The sequence below is a fragment of the Sciurus vulgaris genome (genome assembly GCF_902686455.1).
Source record: "Sciurus vulgaris genome assembly, chromosome: 8".
Taxonomy (NCBI): domain Eukaryota; kingdom Metazoa; phylum Chordata; class Mammalia; order Rodentia; family Sciuridae; genus Sciurus; species Sciurus vulgaris.
The window spans coordinates 133,440,962-133,461,429 of NC_136468.1; the positions used below are offsets into that span (position 1 = coordinate 133,440,962).

General features: G+C 40.4%; 1 protein-coding gene across 6 annotated transcripts in view; it reads right to left on the reverse strand.

Annotated features, from left to right (window-relative positions):
- The window catches only part of TTC28 (tetratricopeptide repeat domain 28), a 603,016-nt gene that overhangs the window by 254,991 nt on the left and 327,557 nt on the right, over positions 1 to 20,468 (reverse strand). For all 6 annotated transcript variants that reach the window (XM_079151218.1, XM_079151219.1, XM_079151217.1 and 3 more), the window contains 2 exons: positions 16,359 to 16,631; positions 15,274 to 15,404 (listed from right to left, as the gene is read on the reverse strand). In XM_079151218.1, coding sequence (XP_079007344.1) covers positions 15,274 to 15,404; positions 16,359 to 16,631 — 404 coding nt within the window. The remainder of the gene's footprint in view (positions 1 to 15,273; positions 15,405 to 16,358; positions 16,632 to 20,468) is intronic.

Here is a 20,468-nt window from a genome sequence, read left to right on the forward strand (position 1 = left end):
GATGGACATGCTGATTACCCTGATTTTATCATTGTACTTTGTACACACACATCAAATTATCATACTGTGTGCCCTGAAATAAGTGTAAACATTATGTCAATCAAAATCATTAAAATGAAAACAGAAAAAATTAGCACTAAAGTATACTCATTTTCTTGGCATTAAAAAAGGAGTAAAAAAAGAAAACAAAACTATACTTAAAGGCATAGAAAATGGGCTAGAATCCCACCATTTAAGAAAAATTAAGCCACAAATGTAATTTAAACTTTTTAGCAACCACTAAAAAGATAAAAACAGAAAAGTGAAATTGATTTTATTAACATATCTTATTTAATCCAAGGTATCTACAGTATTGCCACTATGTAATAATCAATATAAACAGTCATGAGATATTTCATGTTCTCCTTGCTCATTCTAGGCCTGGAAGCCCAGAGTGCATTCTACATTTACAGCACATCTCAATTCAAACTCAATGCTCAATAGCTACACAAGGTATGGATACTGTCATGGACTTACCTATGTAGAGGGACACACTTCAGACTGACAACAGTGTTACTTCTTTAAAAGATAGCATTGTAATCTTTTACACCAATGACTAACGTACATTATTTATATAATGCTAAAAATATAATGAAAATAAAACAAAGTAATATGTGAAGACTGATGATTGAGCAAATAATCCTATTCCTTGGGTTGCTGACTACCTGGGTCAAACAGCATGGAAAGAGAAAAATAAAATATAAAAATACCATTTACAGTAGCAAACACACCCCAAAGAAAGACGTGCAATTGTTCTACATTGAAAAGTACAAAACATTGTTGGAGGGATGTATAAGGCCTAACTAAATGGAGAAATAGTCCATGTTTATGAAATGTAAGATTCAAATATATTTATAGATTCAATGCTATTCCAACTCAAATTCTAGCAGGATGCTCACGCAGAGGAAGGGGGAGCTGACAAGCTGATTCTAAAATATATTACATTCATGCATGTGAGGAAGCTGGAATAGTCAAAGCAATCTTGAACTGGAACAAAGCTACAAGAATTGCATTTTCAGATAAATAGACCCATTAAAAAGCTTCAGCAGGGCTGGGTACATAGCCAGTGGTAGAGCACTTGCCTAGCATGTATGAGGCCCTGAGTTCAATCCCACTGCTGAGAGAGAGAGAGAAAGAGAGAGGAAGAAAAGCTACAGTAATTAGGCAATGTGCTATCGACATAAAACAAACAGATTAACAGAATGGAATACAAAGTCCTTAAATTCTTTATACCTAACTGAAGGACAAAAGTAACAAGCAGCACAGCATCCTGAATATATGGTGCTGGTCATCTGGACGTCCTTATAAAACCGGGAACTCTGGCCCCTACCCCAGGCCAAACAGGAATGTCAGTTCCCAGGAGCTGCGGATCTAAACAAAGCTCCACTGGAGAATCTCTTCATGACCTTGGGAAGCACAAACATTTCCTTCAACAGGACACAAAAGTCAAAAAGCCTAATAAACTGGACTCCCCGACTGTGGGTATGCCACTGAGTGGGAAAGATGGGCAGTGCGAAGGAGCTTCAGTGAGGAAGAGGGGACTCAGCCGCACCCAGAAAAGGAGAGCACTGCTGAGGGGCGAAGGCGGGGTCTTCCACACAGAGGGACCAGAACGAGGGTGAAGACATACGGCACAGACTTGCACGCGGTGTGAGATCGCCACTAGTGGAAGAGCAGCGGGGAAGGTCGGGAGGGGTTTGCACCTTACCTGGAGGCAGGAGGAGGCCCGCAAAGGTTTTCAAGGGGACAAGCTAAACTTCAGAAGGGTAGTTCAAGGGAGCTGTAGAAGGTGGACTGCATGGAGAAGAAACCAGAGTCGGGGAAAGTGAAGACAGGGCTTCAGAAGTCAGGGAAAGCACTCGGCCCAAGTGCTAAGAGGGATGCGAAGCCAGACGCCATGATGGCAATGACAGTGCCAGACGTGACACGAAACCGGCCTTGAAAACCAGGACAGGCCGGGCCGTCCCCTGGTGTCGAGGATGAACACCTGAGAAATGCCGAGGCATGAGCACAAGCTTTTATTCAAAGGACAGAACAGAAAGAGAGCGAGGCTCCTCTGGAGAGGAGGGAGTCTAGAGCTGGTGACACAGGGCCAGCGTGTCTGCCCCTTTCATAGCGTCTGGGTTTCCTTTCTTCTCATGTCCCCTCCTCCCATCCTGCCCAAAAGGTGGAGTGGCCAAGGGCAGGAAAGGAGCCACCAGGGGGTACTCATTAACAACTCCTGGCTGGGAGGAACAATTCCCTGGAGGCAGGTGACCTTGGCAACGGGTTGGAGGAGAGGGAAGTGCTCTGGGTGTTAGCATTTCGTTTCCCTTCGGATCAGCCCCATCTTCCTGACCCAGCCTTTCCTTATCTACACTGGCTGGCCTTTTGCCCAGGTCTCAATAACAGCATTCTTTTGAGTCTTTATTATGTCTCAGGCGCTGGGCTACGCAAGTATTTCCTACAAAGTAACTCATTTAATTCTCACAATGTGAGCAAATTAATTGCACACCTAATTACACGTACAGAGTTATTGGCTCAGACACTTGTGTTTCCAAATTCCTTCTTATTTTTACTTTTTATTTATTTCATTAGGGTTTAATAATCCCTTATATTGCTGATGATATAACTTAGAACACCACTTTAGAAAATTGGCAAAAATATATTTATGACTAAACACCTAAGGGAAATAAATGCTGATGTTCATCAAAAGATACATGTAACATATATAACAGACAAGAATTAGAAGCAACTTGCGTTCATTGGTATAGTTAAAGGAATTAGATACTTTTCAGGGCTACAGAGTAACAAATTGGCAGAACCAAAATTCAAGCTCAAGTTTGTCAAATACCTAAATTCATACTCTCCATTGTACTGGAAGGAAATGGTGTACCCAGGCTCAGCTCTCAGACCCAAGGAGTACATACCCTTTCTCCTCTACTTGTTATAAAGCTTCCATTAGGAAATATGAAACGTTCTTTGAAGAGGCTACTGCAGTGGTCCAGGCAAAAGGTATGGCAGAAGGAGGAGGCAGAAAAGAGATTTCTATTAGAGAGAGAAGAGGACCCAGCAACCAACCAAACATGAGAGTGAAGGGAGGAGGTGGCTTGGGCAGCAGCAGAAACAGAAGCAGACTGAAGGTGGGTGTTCAGGAGACAGTGAGGTAGAGAAATAGGAAGCTCAGGAAAAAGATCAGATGGATAAAACACTTTGGAATTATCAGGATATTTGCGTATCAGATTTCCTGAATAGAGAACAACATCTTTAACACACTGTAATTTATACACTCTTCTGACAATTAATATTAGCCTGCAGGAAGGTCTCTGGGGGCACCTAAAATTAATTTTGAAACCATTAGAGCAGACAGAAGGTTAGTCAGAATGAAAAATCCTGTGGAGAAGGTACCACCTCTCCTATTAAGCATCTGAGAATAATTGTATAAAAGAAAAACCTATTGCTTCTTAAAGGTAAGCAGACAAAATGGGTTTCAGGTTGCTCTCTTGTTATTTGGGAAAATCATAAAATTTATTGTAGCCCAAGATGCAAGAATCAAGAAGATGCAGTTTGGTATCTTCACCATTCATAGCATTTACAGTGGTCAATTTCGCTTCAAAAGGCAGTTTCCTGCATTTTATTTCAATATAAAGATAATATAAAGGGCAAACAGGTTCAATTTAAGAGTAGGATAATCATAAAAAAGCACAATCTCAAGTTTTCATACTGAAGAGCACGAAAACTCAAACTGCTACTTGACAGAGTTCTCAAATTTCTGATGAGTACAATAACTAAGAGAAAAAAGTGGGCTACGATGTGAGGACAGAAGGGTCCACATTGATCATTATTTGCAGACAATTTTCGTTTCAAGAAAATCAACAAAGAATTATGAGCTATTAAGAGGATTTTTGTATGGCCAATTACAAAACATGAAACATGAATATCTTTCCCATATGCCATAATTAATTATTTTTAAAACATGGGGAAAAGCCTATTTCCAATGAGACATGTTAAATATGAAGAAAAAAAAAATCTAACCTGAAGAATATATCAATGAAAGGCCATTAAAGTATAAGTGAAGAACAGAGTAGGTTCCTAAACAGAAGACTGACAAGTGAAATTACATCGATTTTCTTTAGTTAATATGTAGATTTAATAGAAACCCCAATGGAGGATTCTCCAAAATTTGACAAAATAATTTTAAAATTCATTAGATGGGTAGTGATCGGCATATCCTAGACTTTTTTTTTTTAATATTATTTTAGTTGTCAATGGATCTTTTATTTTGTTTATTTATATGTGGTGCTGAGTATCAAACCCACGGCCTCACACCAGGCAAGCGCTCTAACACTGAGCCACCACCCCAGCCCATCCTACACATTTTTAAAAAGAGCAAGGGTTTAGGACCAGTGGCAGAGGTGAATGTGTCACAAGGCAATAGTGGTGCAAACCGTGTGTTTCTATAACACCAACTGCTGAAGCACAGTGGGATGATAGAAAAATCTCAGTATAAAATACCAAATAGGTTGATATTAAAGTTCTTTATGAGAGAAATTTAAGCATAAAGTTCTTTACAAAAGAACTTAGAAAAAATAGTCAACCCAAATAGTGCTCAAAGAAATGAATATTAACACTACAAAACACTACTTTTTTTAATTGTAAACAAATGGGATACATGTTGTTTCTCTGTTTGTACATGGCATAAAGGCATACCATTTGTGTAATCATAAATTTACATAGGGTAATGTTGTTTGATTCATTCTGTTATTTTTTCCCTTCCCCCCATCCCTCCCACCCCTCTTTTCCCTCTATACAGTCCTTCCTTCCTCCATTCTTGCCCCCCCTCCCTAACCCTAACTCTAACACTAACCCCTCCCTCACCCCATTATGTGTCATCATCCACTTATTAGCGATATCATTCATCCTTTGGTTTTTTGAGATTGGCTTATCTCACTTAGCATGATATTCTCCAATTTCATCCATTAGCCTGAAAATGCCATAATTTTATCATTCTTTATGGCTGAGTAATATTCCATTGTGTGTGTGTGTGTGTGTGTGTGTGTGTGTGTATATATACATACATATATATATATATATATATCATATATATATATATATATCACAGTTTCTTTATCCATTCATCAATTGAAGGATATCTAGGTTGGTTCCACAATCTGGCTATGGTGAATTGCGCAGCTATGAACATTGATGTGGCTGTATCTCTGTAGTATGCTGATTTTAAGTCCTTTGGGTATAGGCCAAGGAGTGGGATAGCTGGGTCAAATGGTGGTTCCATTCCAAGTTTTCTAAGGAATCTCCACACTGCTTTCCAGAGTGGCTGCACTAATTTGCAGCCCCACCAGCAATGTATGAGTGTACCTTTCTCCCCACATCCTCGCCAACACCTGTTGTTGATTTTATTCTTGATAATCGCCATTCTAATTGGGGTGAGATGGAATCTTAGGGTGGTTTTGATTTGCATTTCTCTTATTACTAGAGATGTTGAACATTTTTCCATATGATTGCTTGTAGATCATCTTCTGTGAAGTATCTATTCACTTCCTTAGCCCATTTGTCGATTGGATTATTTCTATTCTTGGTGTAAAGTTTTTTGAGTTCATTATAGATTCTGGAGATTAGTGCTCTATCTGAAGTATGATTGGCAAAGATTTTTTCCCACTCTGTAGGCTCTTTCTTCGCATTGCTGATAGTTTCCTTTGCTGAGAGAAAGCTTTTTAGTTTGAATCTATCCCAGTTATTGATTCTTGCTTTTATTTCTTGTGCTATGGGAGTCCTGTTGAGGAAGTCAGATCCTAAGCCGACATGTTGAAGATCTGGACCTACTTTTTCTTCTATAAGATGCAGGGTCTTTGGTCTGATTCCGAGGTCCTTAATCCATTTTGAGTTTAGTTTCGTGCATCGTGAGAGATATGGGTTTAGTTTCATTCTGTTGCATATGGATTTCCAATTCTCCCAGCACCATTTGTTGAAGAGGCTATCTTTTCTCCATTGCATATTTTTGGCACCTTTGTCTAGTATGAGAAAATTGTATTTATTTGGGTTTGTGTCCGTGTCCTCTATTCTGTACCATTGATCTACCTTTCTATTTTGGTACCAATACCATGCCGTTTTTGTTACTATTGCTTTGTAGTAGAGTTGAAGATCTGGTATTGTGATACCCCCTGTTTCACTCTTCCTGCTAAGGATTGTTTTAGCTATTCTGGGTTTCTTATTCTTCCAGATGAATTTCAGAATTGCTTGCTCTATTTCTGTAAGGTATGTCATTGGGATTTTAATTGGAATTGCATTGAATCTGTATAGCACTTTTGGTAGTATGGCCATTTGACAATATTAATTCTTCCTATCCAAGAACATGGGAGATCTTTCCATCTTCTAAGGTTTTCTTCAATTTCTTTCTTTAGTGTTCTGTACTTCTCATTGTAGAGGTCTTTCACCTCTTTTGTGAGATTGATTCCCAAGTATTTTATTTTTTTCGAGGCTATTGTGAATGGGGTAGTTTTCCTAATTATTCTTTCCAAAGATTCATCACTTATGTATAAAAATGCATTAGATTTATGTGCATTGATCTTATATCCCGCTACTTTACTGAATTCACTTATGAGTTCTAAAAGTTTTCTGGTGGAATTTCCTGGTTCCTCTAAGTATATAATCATATCATCCGCAAATAGGGATAGTTTGAGTTCTTCTTTTCCTATTCGTATCCCTTTAATTTCTTTGGTCTGTCTAATTGCTCTGGCTAGAGTTTCAAGCACGATGTTGAATAGAAGTGGTGAAAGAGGACATCCCTGCCTTGTTCCAGTTTTTAGGGGGAATGCTTTCAGTTTTTCACCATTTAGGATGATATTAGCCATGGGCTTAGCATAAATGGCTTTTACAATGTTAAGGAAAGTTCCCACTATCCCTATTTTTTCTAGTGTTTTGACCATGAAGGGGTGCTGTATTTTATCAAATATTTTTTCTGCATCTAATGAAATAATCATGTGATTCTTGACTTTAAGTCTATTGATATGGTGAATGACATTCATTGATTTCCTGATGTTGAACCAACCTTGCATCCCTGGGATGAAACCCACTTGATCATGGTGCACTATCTTTTTAATATGTTTTTGTATGCAATTTGCTAAAATTTTATTGAGAATTTTTGCGTCGATGTTCATTAAGGATATTGGTCTGAAATTTTCTTTCCTCGATGTGTCTCTGTCTGGTTTAGGTATCAGTGTGATATTGGCTTCATAGAATGAGTTTGGGAGGGTTCCCTCCTCTTCTATTTTATGGAATACTTTGAGAAGTATTGGAATGAGCTCTTCCTTAAAGGTTTTGTAGAACTCGGCTGAGAACCCATCTGGTCCCGGACTTTTCTTTGTTGGTAGGCTTTTGATGACTTCTTCTATTTCATTACTTGAAATTGGTCTATGTAAATTGTGTATGTCCTCCTCGTTCAGTGTAGGTAATTCATATGTCTCTAGAAACCTGTTGATGTCTTCGAAATTTTCTATTTTGTTGGTGTATAGATTTTCAAAATAGCTTCTAATTATGTTTTGTATTTCAATCCTGTCTGTTGTGATATTTCCTTGTTCATTCCGAATTTTAGTGATTTGGGTTTTCTCTCATCTTCTCTTTGTTAGTGTAGCTAAAGGTTTATCAATTTTGTTTATTTTTTTGAAAAACCAACTATTTATTTAGTCAATTTTTTGTATTGTTTCTTTTGTTTCAATTTCGTTGATTTCAGCTCTGAGTTTAACTATTTCCTGTCTTCTACTACTTTTGGTGCTGGTCTGTTCTTTTTCTAGGGCTTTGAGCTGTAGTGTTAGGTCGTTTATTTGTTGAGTTTTACTTCTTTTATTAAATGCACTCCATGAAATAAAATTTCCTCTAAGTACTGCTTTCATAGTGTCCCAGAGATTTTGATATGATGTTTCTTTGTTCTCATTTACCTCTAAGAATTTTTAAATTTCCTTCCTAATATCTTCTGTTATCCATTCATCGTATAATAGCATATTGTTTAATCTCCAGGTGTTGGAGTAGTTTGTTTTTTACTCTTTCATTTATTTCTAATTTCAATCCATTATGATCTGATAGAATACAAGGTAGTGTATCTTCTTGTATTTGCTAACATTAGCTTTGTGGCATAATATATGGTCTATTTTAGAGAAGGATCCATGTGCTGCTGAGAAGAAAGTGTATTCGCTCTTGGTTAGATGGTATAGTCTATAAATGTCTGTTAAGTCTAAATTATTGTTTGTGTTATTGAGATCTATGGTTTCTTTGTTCAATTTTTGTTTGGAAGATCTGTCCAGTGGTGAGAGAGGTGTGTTAAAATCACCTAGTATTATTGTGTTATGGTCTATTTGATTTCTGAAATTGAGAAGGATTTGTTTGACATACATGGATGAGCCACTGTTTGGGGCATAGATGTTTATGATTGTTATATCTTGCTGATTTATGCTTCCCTTAAGCAGTATGAAATGTCCTTCTTTATCCCTTCTGACTAACTTTGGCTTGAAGTCCACATTATCTGAAATGAGGATGGATACTCCAGCTTTTTTGCTGAGTCCATGTGCATGGTATATTTTTCCCCATCCTTTCAGCTTTAGTCTATGGGTATCTTTTTCTATGAGGTGAGTCTCTTGCAGGCAACATATTGTTGGATCTTTCTTTTTAATCCAATCTGCCAGTCTATGTCTTTTGATTGATGAATTCAGGCCATTAACATTCAGGGTTATTATTGAGATATGATTTGTATTCCCGGTCATTTGGTTCATTTATTTTATTTTATTTATTTATTTATTTATTTATTTGACACGACTTGGTTCCTCCTTTATTTGACAATTCCTTTAGGATAATTCCTCCCTTTGCTGATTTGCTTCTTTGTTTTTCATCTCTTCCTCATGGAATATTTTGCTGAGAATGTTCTGTAATGCCGCTTTCTTTTTGTAAATTCTTTTAGCTTTTGTTTTTCATGGAAGGATTTTATTTCATCGTCAAATTTGAAGGTAAGGTTTGCCGGGTATAAGATTCTTGATTGGCATCCATTTTCTTTCAGGGCTTGAAAAATGTTGTTCTAGGCCCTTCTAGCTTTTAGGGTCTGGATTGAAAAATCTGCTGATATCCGTATTGGTTGCCCCTGAATGTAATTTGGTTCTTTTCTCTCACAGCCTTTAAAATTCTGTCTTTATTTTGTACGTTAGGTATTTTCATTATAATGTGGCTTGGTGTGGGTCTGTTGTAATTTTGTGTATTTGGAGTCCTATAAGCCTCTTGAACTTGATTTTCCATTTCATTTTTCAGATTTGGGAATTTTCTGATATTATTTCATTGAATAGATTATTCATTCCTTTGGCTTGTTTCTCTAGGCCTTCCTCAATCCCAATAATTCTTAAATTTGGCCTTTTCATGATATCCCATAGTTCTTGTAGATTCTGTTCATGATTTCTTACCATCTTCTCTGTTTGTTCAACTTTGTTTTCAAGGTTAAATATTTCGTCTTCAATGTCTGAGATTCTGTCTTCCAGGTGTTCTATCCTATTGGATATGCTTTCTATGGAGTTCTTAATTTGGTTTATTGTTTCCTTCATTTCAAGGATTTCTGTTTGTTTTTTTTTCATTATCTCTAACTCTTTATTGAAATGATCTTTTGCTTCCTGTATTTGCTCTTTTAACTGTCGATTGGTGCGATCATTCAATGCCTGCATTTGCTCTTTCATCTCATCATTCAGTGCGTGCATTTGCTCTTTCATCTCATCGTTTGCTTCCCTGATCATTTTAATTATGTACAATATGAACTCCTTTTCTGTCATTTCTTCTGCCATGCTGTCATTGGGTTTTATTGATGTAACATCTAGATTTGTTTGGGGCATTTCTTTCCTTGTTTTCTCATATTGTTCAGGTATCAGTGGACCGCTGAGATATTGCAGATTTCCTCTATTGACTTACAATGTCCCTGAAGATTTCTAGTATATCCCCCCTTAGCCTTCAGTGGGCTGAAGTCTTGGAGGAAGTTGATAGTGCGGTGCTCCACAAGGAAGCTGCCTCTCTAGGGGTGGTGGCCTTCAGGTGGGGTATATTCCCTGCTAGTGGAAAAGAGGTGCCTCCACTTGTTGACCAATGGTCATCCAAAGGGGAACTAGGCTGCGTGCTGAGGCAAGGCCTGTTTGGGCCTGTGTCTCTGGTTTTACCATCCTTGTGGGAAAACCTCACCCGGCAGGGAAGACTCCTGGGACCCTGCTCTGCACCTAATCGCCTGGCTATGCGGCCCCTCCTCTGAGCAGCCACCTGGAGCCCCGTACAATCGCTCCGAGTCCCAGTGACCCGCCGCGCTCCTCCTCCTCCTCCAGGCAGCCCCCCGGTGTTCAGAAGCGGTCTCTCTGAGTCCAAACAGCTCGCCACACAGCTCCTCCTCTGGCAACCGCCTGTAGCTCTGGTACAGTCACTCCGAGTCCAAGCGGCCGCACTCCTCCTCCTCCTCCTCCTCCTCCTCCTCCTCCTCCTCCGGGCAGGCCCCGGTGTTCAGAAGTGGTCACTCTGAGTCCAAACAGCTCGCAACATAGCTCCTCCTCTGGGCTGCCGCCCAGAGCCCCAGTGGTTGCTTCGAGTCCCAGCACTGTGCTGAGCAGCCTCCTCTACGATGCTCCCAGTTGTCCGAGTTCACTGCTCCAGCGGGGGGAGGGGTGTCTCGCCAGCAGCTCTACTTCACAATGTTCCCTGTGTTCCGGGACTACCGCCCCATCTGGGACGCCTCCCCAACGGGAGAGACTCACTCGGCTGCTTTACGTTGGTCCCAAGTCTCTCAATATCTCCTCCTTTGAATCCTGAGTCCTGGAGCAACATGAAATGCAGCCACCCTCTAGTCCACCATCTTGAAAACCCTAAAACACTACTTTTTTGAACTTACCAAACTGACTTTCCAGTTTTCATTCCAATGCTCCGAACTGTCAGGGGTGGGAAAGGGGATGTGGGACACTGAGGACTGAGTGATAAGTCCTATGTCCAAGGGGAGACAGGGTGCTCTCCCAGACAAGTCCATTTCTAACAATTTAACCAAAGCCAAGGGCACAGTGTGTTCAAAGACCTATCTACAGGAATGTTTTCTCCTATCCTACAATGCCAAAAAACCTAAATATAAAATAGGAGGGGGACAGATGAAAAAAGATATATATGTAAAGCCACAAGACTTTCAGTATTTTATTAATAAAACAAAGAGATCTTTTAAAAAATTAAGTGGGGGAAAACGTTTTTAAAAAATCACATCATGAAACAGTCCCACAACAGGACTTCAATTCTGGTTTAAATAAACAAGTATAACTGTGTATACGACCAAAAGAGAATACCCCAAACTATTAACATTGTGATATATTATGGCTGACTATTTTCATGTATTTCTTATGTAATTGGATAGAACTAATAAATATTAACTTTTGAAAAAAACCCAGATTCTGTGACTTTCCTGACTCCAAGATTCTGTGACTCTACTGATGAACTTTTATCATTCAGCAAAGCACAACAGATGTGCTGACCAGGTTTGAGAGCCCATTCAGAGCTGCAGCTGCTTAATTAAGCTTCCTCAAGTTTATACAAGTCCCTGGCTCCTCTAGAATTCCAAAATCTCGAATTGAAGAAGACAGTATTTGTTGTTTATTGTCAAGCACATTTTAACATTTTTGTACGCTAAAGGGTTGCCTCAAAGAGAATGTAGTCCACTCAAGGGGAGCAACCTCAGACCACACAGGCCAGACCCTGGGCCCTGGGCATACTGTGAGATTAGATTCCACACTTAATGGAGTCCCAGAGAGTGGTCAACTAAAACTTTAAACCTAAATAAAACATCTGTTATTTAACACTCCCTTTTAGGCCCTTTGTATATTCTTCTAAGTTCTGAACCAATATTAACTCTAGTCTTATCAATTGGTATTGGTTTCAGAGATATAAGAATAAAGACTTGTTAATCACAGGCAGGTAACATGCAGGACTGAAAAACAATCTTTAAAACTGAGAGAAATGTCCATGTCCACTGGAGCATGGGTCACCATAGCCAAGATATGGAAACCACCTAAGAGTCCCTCAACAAATGAATAAAGATATTGTGGTGTACACACACACACACACACACACACACACACACACACACACACCACAATATTATTCAGCCTTAAAAAAAAAGAAGGAAATCTTGCCTTTTGAAACAGCCTGGCTGAACTTGGAGGACTTCGTGTTAGGTGAAATAAGTTAGACACATGAAAAAAAAATACCGTAAGATTTCAGTAATGTGGAATCTAAAAATGTCAAATTCATAGAAGCAGAGAGTAGATGGAAGGGCGGTTATGTGTACGAGGCAAGTGGAACAGGGAGACGTTGGTTAAAAGGCATAACGTGTCAGTTACGGAGCATGAACAAGTCTAGAGCTCTGTGTACAGCAGGGTACAGTTAATACACCAGGTTGTACACGTGAGACTTGCTGAGAGAGCAGATATCACCACACCAAAAAAAGAAAAGGCTTCTGAGAGTGTCATTGAACTATGTCTCAGATATAGGAAATACATTTTATCAACAAAAAATTAAGTGGTGAGAAAATAACATTAAATTTCAAGAAAACAAATTCTATCTTATAACTCAAGACAAACACAACAGAAGAGAGACATAGCATGAGAAAAGGGAAACTGCAAAGATCGGATAAGGAATCAGATAAACAAGCTTGAGCAGCACCAGGCAGGAGTGTAGGCTACCAGCAGTGACATCTCAGAACGAGCTTGGCTGGGGTGAAGCTTCCTTCAGCCAAGTGACAATCCACGTGGGCCAGCATGAAGGGGGAATAGTCGCTAGAGGGTTGTTAGGATTATTAAAGAGATAATAATGGGAAACTTTCTTTTGGTACCGGAGATTTCACCCAGGGATGCTTTACCATTGGGCCACATCCCTGGCCCTTTTTATTTTTTATTTTAAGACAGAGCCTCACTGAATTGCTAAGGCTGGCCTTGAACTTGTGATCCTCATGCCCCAGCCTCCTAAGTCACTGGGGCTGCAGGTATGTGCCACCACACACACCTAATAATTAGAATCTTTAAGAAGACAAATGAATGGAATTATTCCACTTAGACAAACATGTGTGGCTGGATATTCTCTATCTTCCCACTGGGTAAGAAAGAAGCGGGTTTAAAAGTCAGCCCCAGGGTTGCTCTCTTAAGCATGGAGCAAGCTGCCGATAGGCAGGCTTGTGAACTATGGCAGTGTGGCCAGGCAAGGGGTGACAGAAGGGGAAAGAGTCACCTAAGATAGGTGGCAACTCTAAGATGAGATGCTTAGAGGAGGTAAAAGCACCGTATCCTCTCAGGGCCCCTGTCTTCATAATTCAATGATTTCTTAAGAACATTTCACCCTGGGGGGTGATGGGGTTTGTTTCATGAGAACCAAAGGGGAATCTACTAGTAGATTAGGGAAAAGGGACCGGTGGGGGGGCAAGGGGGGGAGGGAAAGGGGAAACGCCAGGGAATGATACTGGCTGAATTGTTATATGGTGTTCATGAACAACATGTAACAACAAATCCCACCATTATGGATAGTTACAATGCACCAATTAAAAGAATAAGAAGAAAAAAATACACACATTAGTGGTTTACAAAGTCCAGAAAAAACAGGTGGTAGAAAATCACACTTCTGAGCAGAGGGAGGGCGGAAAGTTTTCGACTCTCCTTTCTGATCTCTCTGGCATTACTGTGACCCTAGTGAAAAGTCTTTGCTCCCTATCCAGGAATTGGCTGATTTGCACCTTTTGAAGGTGAGGGGAGAAGAGCACAGAAGCAGCTCCCGAGTTCACAGCTCTCTGTCGCTTTACTAAATGGCCCCTGTAGATAACTGCGCGGTTTGGGTTCCTGTTCCTGGCTCTCACTTCTTAAGGCCAGCAGCGTATCTGTCTCTAGAAATCTGGCTCCTCTTTCATTCCCAGAACATCAAGAAATCAGATCATGTGGCTCATAAGAACTGTTGGTAAAATAAGGGTGATGAGAAAAACGCTGGGGCCGGCTCTCTGGAGACAGGAACTGCTAAGTCCACTGCCCTTTGGTGTGGTCCCTGCTGGTAGCTGGCTTCTTTGTTCTCTGACGGATCTTGCTATCTCGTCCTTCAATCTGGACTTGAACTCCGCAGCTCAAGTGCTTCTCCCACCTCGGCCTCCCCAGGAGCTGGACTACAGGTGCATACCACATCTGGCTCTTATTGGTTTTCAAAGACATTTTGTTTCTTCACCAAGTCCTTCAGCTCTTGGTGCCTGACCATATTTCAGAGACCTGGAGCTGCTGGATCATTTAAATAATATAATTAATCTTTATGATGTCCCACAGTGGAATTCTGAGATAGGAATATAACTAAACATATTTCTCGACATACAAATTGAGTCATAAACTTATTGTTGCCTCTGCTAGTAATCATTTCTTCTCTATTAATATCATAATAAAAACTATCATTTATGAAATTTTTATGGAATGCCATATGGAATTCCAAGCACTGAACTAGGCACTTCAGGTGTATGTTTATAACCCTACCACAACTGTGAGTGGGATAAACAAAATACCCTTCACTTCCTGAAAAAGAAAACAGGAGAAAAGGAGGAGCTAGTAACCACTTCCCCAAGACCCCTCAGCCAGGAAGGACTGCAGCCGGGCACAGAGCTGACTCTACTGACTCCAGATTCATCCTCTTTCCATGAAGAGAAGAAGTGCAGGTGTTTGTTACCCAAGTCACATCTACTAAATACCACCTTTTGGGAATATTACATTCCATTTTGCTAATAAAGACTAGGATAATATGTATCATTATAATTCAGGTCTATGAATGAACTTAATATGTTTCCATCATAAGAGTCAAAGACCCCTGAAGAAATAATACAAAGAAGTTGCAGTAGTAATACCTGACCTCAAAGAAAGCACCTTCTTACAATTTAATGAATATGTCACAATGTACAGTTTTTCCTAATTTTATGTGTCGACTTCATGGTACATTTGAAGAGAATAAGAACAATGCTCTGACCAAGCTGTCAGGTCCTGAGGACAGGGACAAGTTCTTATTTATCTCCATAAACCCAGGGCCTATGTGCAGCGGACATCTAACACCTGGTGGTCAAGGAAAGGAGGAATCAGTGACGATCAAGTTCAGAAAGTAATACTTTAAGATATCTGAAACATTTTTTGAGCAGATAAAAGGAAGTCAGGCTGTTTAAGAAAAACATTTCATCTACGGGTGAGCTCCTACCTCCCGGTCCTTGAGCTTCATGGCGAGCACCAACTGATGCCGATGGTTGGTGAGAGCCTCCCGGTAGTTTCCTTTGGAGAAGAATGCAGAGCCCAGATTCCCATGAGCTCGGCATTCTCCTGTCTGGTCACCTGCATTGGATCAAAAAAAAAAGGTAAGATTTCTCTAAGTTATAGCATTAGTTGTGATATATAATGGTCATCTTAATTTAAGAGGTACAGACTTGCTAGCTCAGATTTCATTTACCTTTCTTCTTTAAGTATTTGCCTCTTCCACAAGACCCTATATGGGAAGTTAACGTTCTAGAACTTAAAGCTCTGGACAGCTCTTATGATTGCTGTAACATACAACTACAGTCAGGCACTTGGGTGTCCTGGAAATGAGAGGTTATAGACCCCGACACAAACCAGCTGCTGTTTAAATCTCCTCATTTCTCTGCTAATGACCTTTGATTCTGAACAATTATCAGCTTGTTGGTTCAGTCATTTGATTTCAAACCTACATAACCCACTGCTTCCTTACAAGTACACTGGTGGTAATTCACCATATCCTTGCTCTTCCTGCCATCTTGTATGTCCTTAAATAATCATCATGATGACCATCATAGTCATAAGTCATACTTATCTTATAAGTGAGGAAACTGGGGCACAGAGAGGTCAGGAAGTTTATCTAAAATCACACAGCTAGGAAATATCACAGCCACTAAACCCAGCAGTCTGGCTCCATAGTACATGTTTTTAACTCCTAAACTGTCCTATCTCCATTAACAAAATGACGTATTCTCCTGGTGCCAAAAATTAGAATTAAGACAAAAGATTTACCCTCCAATATCATCATTTGGGAAATTAAATTAGTGAGCACAAATCTCTGGGGAAGTCAATGAATATGTTAATCCACCTCTCTTCGCCCTTTGGGAACCTCGGTACCTTGTTATACGAGAAGCCCTAAAGTCATGAGTACTCCGAAACCGGGAATGTTCTAGAGACACACCCACTTTTCATGGTACAAGCTGTTCCCATGCATGTCAGGTTAATCTGCTTTGTTTCCTTTCTGCACTGAAATGAAGGAGAGAAGCGTGACTCTACCTAAGGTCTTGGCTACGTCCAAGTCCTGTTGCATGTATCCAGTGCTCTTCTCTGTGTTCCCGAGAGACCAGTAAGCACTGCTCAGGGCGGAGAAAACAGAGCCCCTCAGTTTGAGGCTGCAGGTGCCAATCTTCAGAGCAGCTTCTAAGACAACCACTGAGGCCCCATGATGGCCAGCCGTCAGGAGTTCCTGCCCAACCACAGACACGACCACAAAGGGACTCTTGTCCAGTTTCATTTTCTGAAGCTGCTGATAAGTGGGTTCCAGGGAGTCTGAAGAAAAAGAAAAGAGGAGAATGCAGGACTATACACAAAACTCCACTACACTCTAGAAACACACGTTTATGACCCAGTTCAAGTCCAAATCCTCGCCCTATAACCTGGTGCCCTGCTTACTGCCCACTCATCCATGTAACTGGAAGCACCTGCCTGGTTCAGCAGTTCCTTCTCCTGCTCTCGAATGTGCTGGCCACGCTCCTCTTCTCTTCTGGTCTCCTGCCACCATGATAGGCCATGTTCCCCAAATACTTCTTTTCTGTCTTGCCTCCTCCAAACACTGCAACTGCATCTTCAAGCCCCATCTCTGGGGCTAGCATCCTCGGCTCCTCCCACCTGCATTAATTCTTGTAGCTAAGCTTGTTTTGTACTTTTATAGTTAGTATTGCACAATTTGGTCATTAATTATTTAAAAATTGTTCCACATGTCAATTTTTGAAATATTTTCCCAGACAATTTGAGGGTCACTGTAGGTCTATTTAAACTGTTAGAATAACTTTAGCAAGTGGTAAAATGTGGGCATGTGATTTTAAAATTTCCCCACTGTGCCAGGCATGGTGACACCTGCCTGTCATCCCAGTGGCTCAGAAGGCTGAGGCAGGAGGATCAAGTGTTCAAAGCCAGCCTCAGCAAAAGCAAGGCACTAAACAACTCAGTGAGACCCTGTTTCTAAATAAAATACAAAATAGGGCTGGGGATGTGGCTTGGTGGTTGAGTGCCCCTGAGTTCAATCTCTGGTAACACAAACAAACAAAAAAACTCCCCACTGCCACATAGGTGAAAATTCCTAACATTCAATAAACATTAATTAAACCTGAATTTGAGGAGCTGGAGTTGCAGCTCACCAGTAGAGTGCTTGCTTAGCATGTGTGAAGCACTGGGTTCGATTCTCACAACCACATGTAAATAATAAAATAACTGTCCATCAACATCTAAAAAGTATTTTATAAAAAACCTGAATTTGCATAACTGAATAATAAAACCTGTCCTTATTTTTTCCTAGAAGGATCAATAAAGGAAGCTCTACTAATAAAAGCCAATCATTCTCACTGTTAACCCAATGTCCACTGTTGCTTCTGAGGCCAATCTGCCCAAATAAAAAAATTACCAAATAAGACCACAAAGAAATCATCTGTGTTTAGTAAAGTAAGATGGAAGATAAAATTACTGTTGATCTCATTTTATTTTCATGTGGTGTCTGTGAAGGACATAGATTAAAGGCGACAAGCACAGGGATTGTCTCGATCTGAGCCGGGTTTGAGTGCAGATGACCTCCATGCTCCTTCTCCCCTGGCTCCCTTTTGATTTTTCTTTAAAGACAATTACAAAGCTATTAACTATTGCCCTGTAAGGAGAAGGCACTCACAACCATTTGATGTTAGCTTTCCTGAAAAACTATCTCGCATTAGTTGTTTCAGTATACACATGTAAAAAAACCATACAAGAGTTGGTCTCTTTAAATCTTGAATCTCCTAGCCAACAGTACTGCATTAAAATGTAATTTTTACAATTTATGACTTCTCAACTCTCCACTAAGGGGCTCTCGCCTGAATCAACATTACCACGGAAACCTTGAAACTTACTGGTGCCTAAAGCATTTTTTCCCTTCAATCAGATCACTAAACAGAGAACAAAGAACATTTTTACACCTGTCAAGACACAAGCAGTGCACAGTACCCATAAACACCAGCTAACCAATAGGGTTAGGTACAACACAGGAACCCAGGAACTGCCAGAACAGAACAATACCACACTGAGATGCCATGAGCAGAATTTTGGTGGTGCCTGCTGATGAACTTGGCAGCCAGAGATGATCACAGCAGCCTCCCATTGGCCAGTTAACAGAAACAAAAATAATAGATTTTTAGGACTGAAAGACTTTTAAAATACCCCCATCTGGGCTAGGGTTGTAGCTCAGAGGTAGAGTGCTTGCCTAGCATGTGTGAGGCACTGGATTCTGTCCTCAGCACCACATATAAATAAATAAATAAAATAAATTCATCGGCAACTAAGAAAATATGTTTTAAACAATACCCTCATTTTAGAAATGAGGAACCTGAGCTTGTTTTTGTTCTGTTTTGTTTGGGGGTTTGTCTTGTTTGGTACCAGGGATTGAACCCAGGGCTGGTTAATCACTGAGCCCTTTTTATTTTTTTATTTTGAGACAGGGTCTCGTTATGCTGCTTTGAGCTCACTGAGTTGCTTAGGGTCTCACTAAGTTGCTGAAGCTGGCCTTGAACTCGTGATCCTCCTGCCTCAGTCTCCCGAGCTCCTGGGATTACAGGCGTGCATCACCAAGCCCAGAACCACTTGTTTGTGTTTTTATTTTATTTTTGGTACTGGGGATTCGACCCAGAGGCACTCTGGCACTAAGCTACATCTGCAGTCCTTTTTACTTTTTATTTTCAGACAGGGTTTCACTAAGTTACTGAGACTGATCTTGAATTTTCAATTCTCCTGTCTCAGGCCTCCGTCTCTGGGATCACAGGCGTGCGACCCCAAGCTAGGTTAAGAATCAGAGTTTTTAAGAGATTCACCCAACATTAGATAGCTTGGAAAGAATCCGAGATAAGAACTCATTACAGGGCTCTAAGCCCAGACTCTGAAACTACACCAGACAAGACTCTTAGGCTCCAGCAACAGAAACCAGTCTTGGCTGGTTTTAGTAGAAGAGAAATATACCCAGTGACTCTTGGGAAGGGTGAAAATCCAAACCTCCAAACCCACAATCGAAATCGTGCCACCAAAGTTGACTACTGAAGGCAACATAATTGCCGCCACTCAACACGGGACACCACAGCTGCAATGCTGTCACTACCACTGATCACCACCCTTGGAAAAGGGACATCGCTGTTGCCACCCGCCAGCACCAGAAATAATTCTGTGCTGTCCTTTCTTCTTTGAACCTTCTGCTCCTAATTCAAAGGTGGGGAAACTTAGGATTTGATGTTTTCAGCTCTTATAGTAGAAGGCAAAAAGCAGAAGCATAAAATGGGGAATTCCTAAAATACCGGAAGATTGTTCAGACTCTGACAGCCCACAATGATGGCCAGCAAAGACGTTTTGCTTCATTTGGAGATATTTTTTCCCACAGCAACCATGACTAAGTTAGAAAAAGAACCATCTAATTAAGCCTCTAAAACTGTACAACAGTAGTAGAAAGAAGAGAACATTACAACAGTCCAAAGATTCCTAAAAGAGAAAAAAATCTTTAATTGTACAAGTTTTCACTAGATGAAATGAAATTGAAAAAATGAAAAGGACAAGAGCAGATTCCCACTTGTAGAGAGTGTGTGTGCGTTGGAGGACGGATGCCAACGTGAAGCTAACTGTGAAGCTGACAGGAAGAGGGTCAGCGTGGCGACTGGAAAGCTTCCTGGAAGCAGAACTTGATTTCCTGAAGAAAGGGCCAGACTCACAGGTCTTTGTTTTTCTCTCAGTCAAAGGATGCAAAGGATTTGTCCTAAACAGAGGCGTGAGAAGACGGGTGCAGAGAATGAAGAGTGCTGAGCAGGCCGCTTCTGACCAGAGAACATGTGTCAGGGTAAGAAGCTCATGTGGAATGGTGGAGAAAACAGTTGTGGGTGAAAAGATCTAAATTTCCAAGCCAAGCAGCCTCAGTCCCCTCCGCTTTGTTAAATGTAACTGTGCCAATGGTTACACAAATCTATACATGTGCACATGTACATAACTGGATATGTGGATGTGTATGTGCACACCTGTGCATGTGTACAGCTATATACACAGAATTGTCTGTTTCACTGTATGCAAATTTTCAGAAAATTTTAATGTCAAATTTCTTTGCTTTTGGTCCATATCCACTAATCAGAAGCT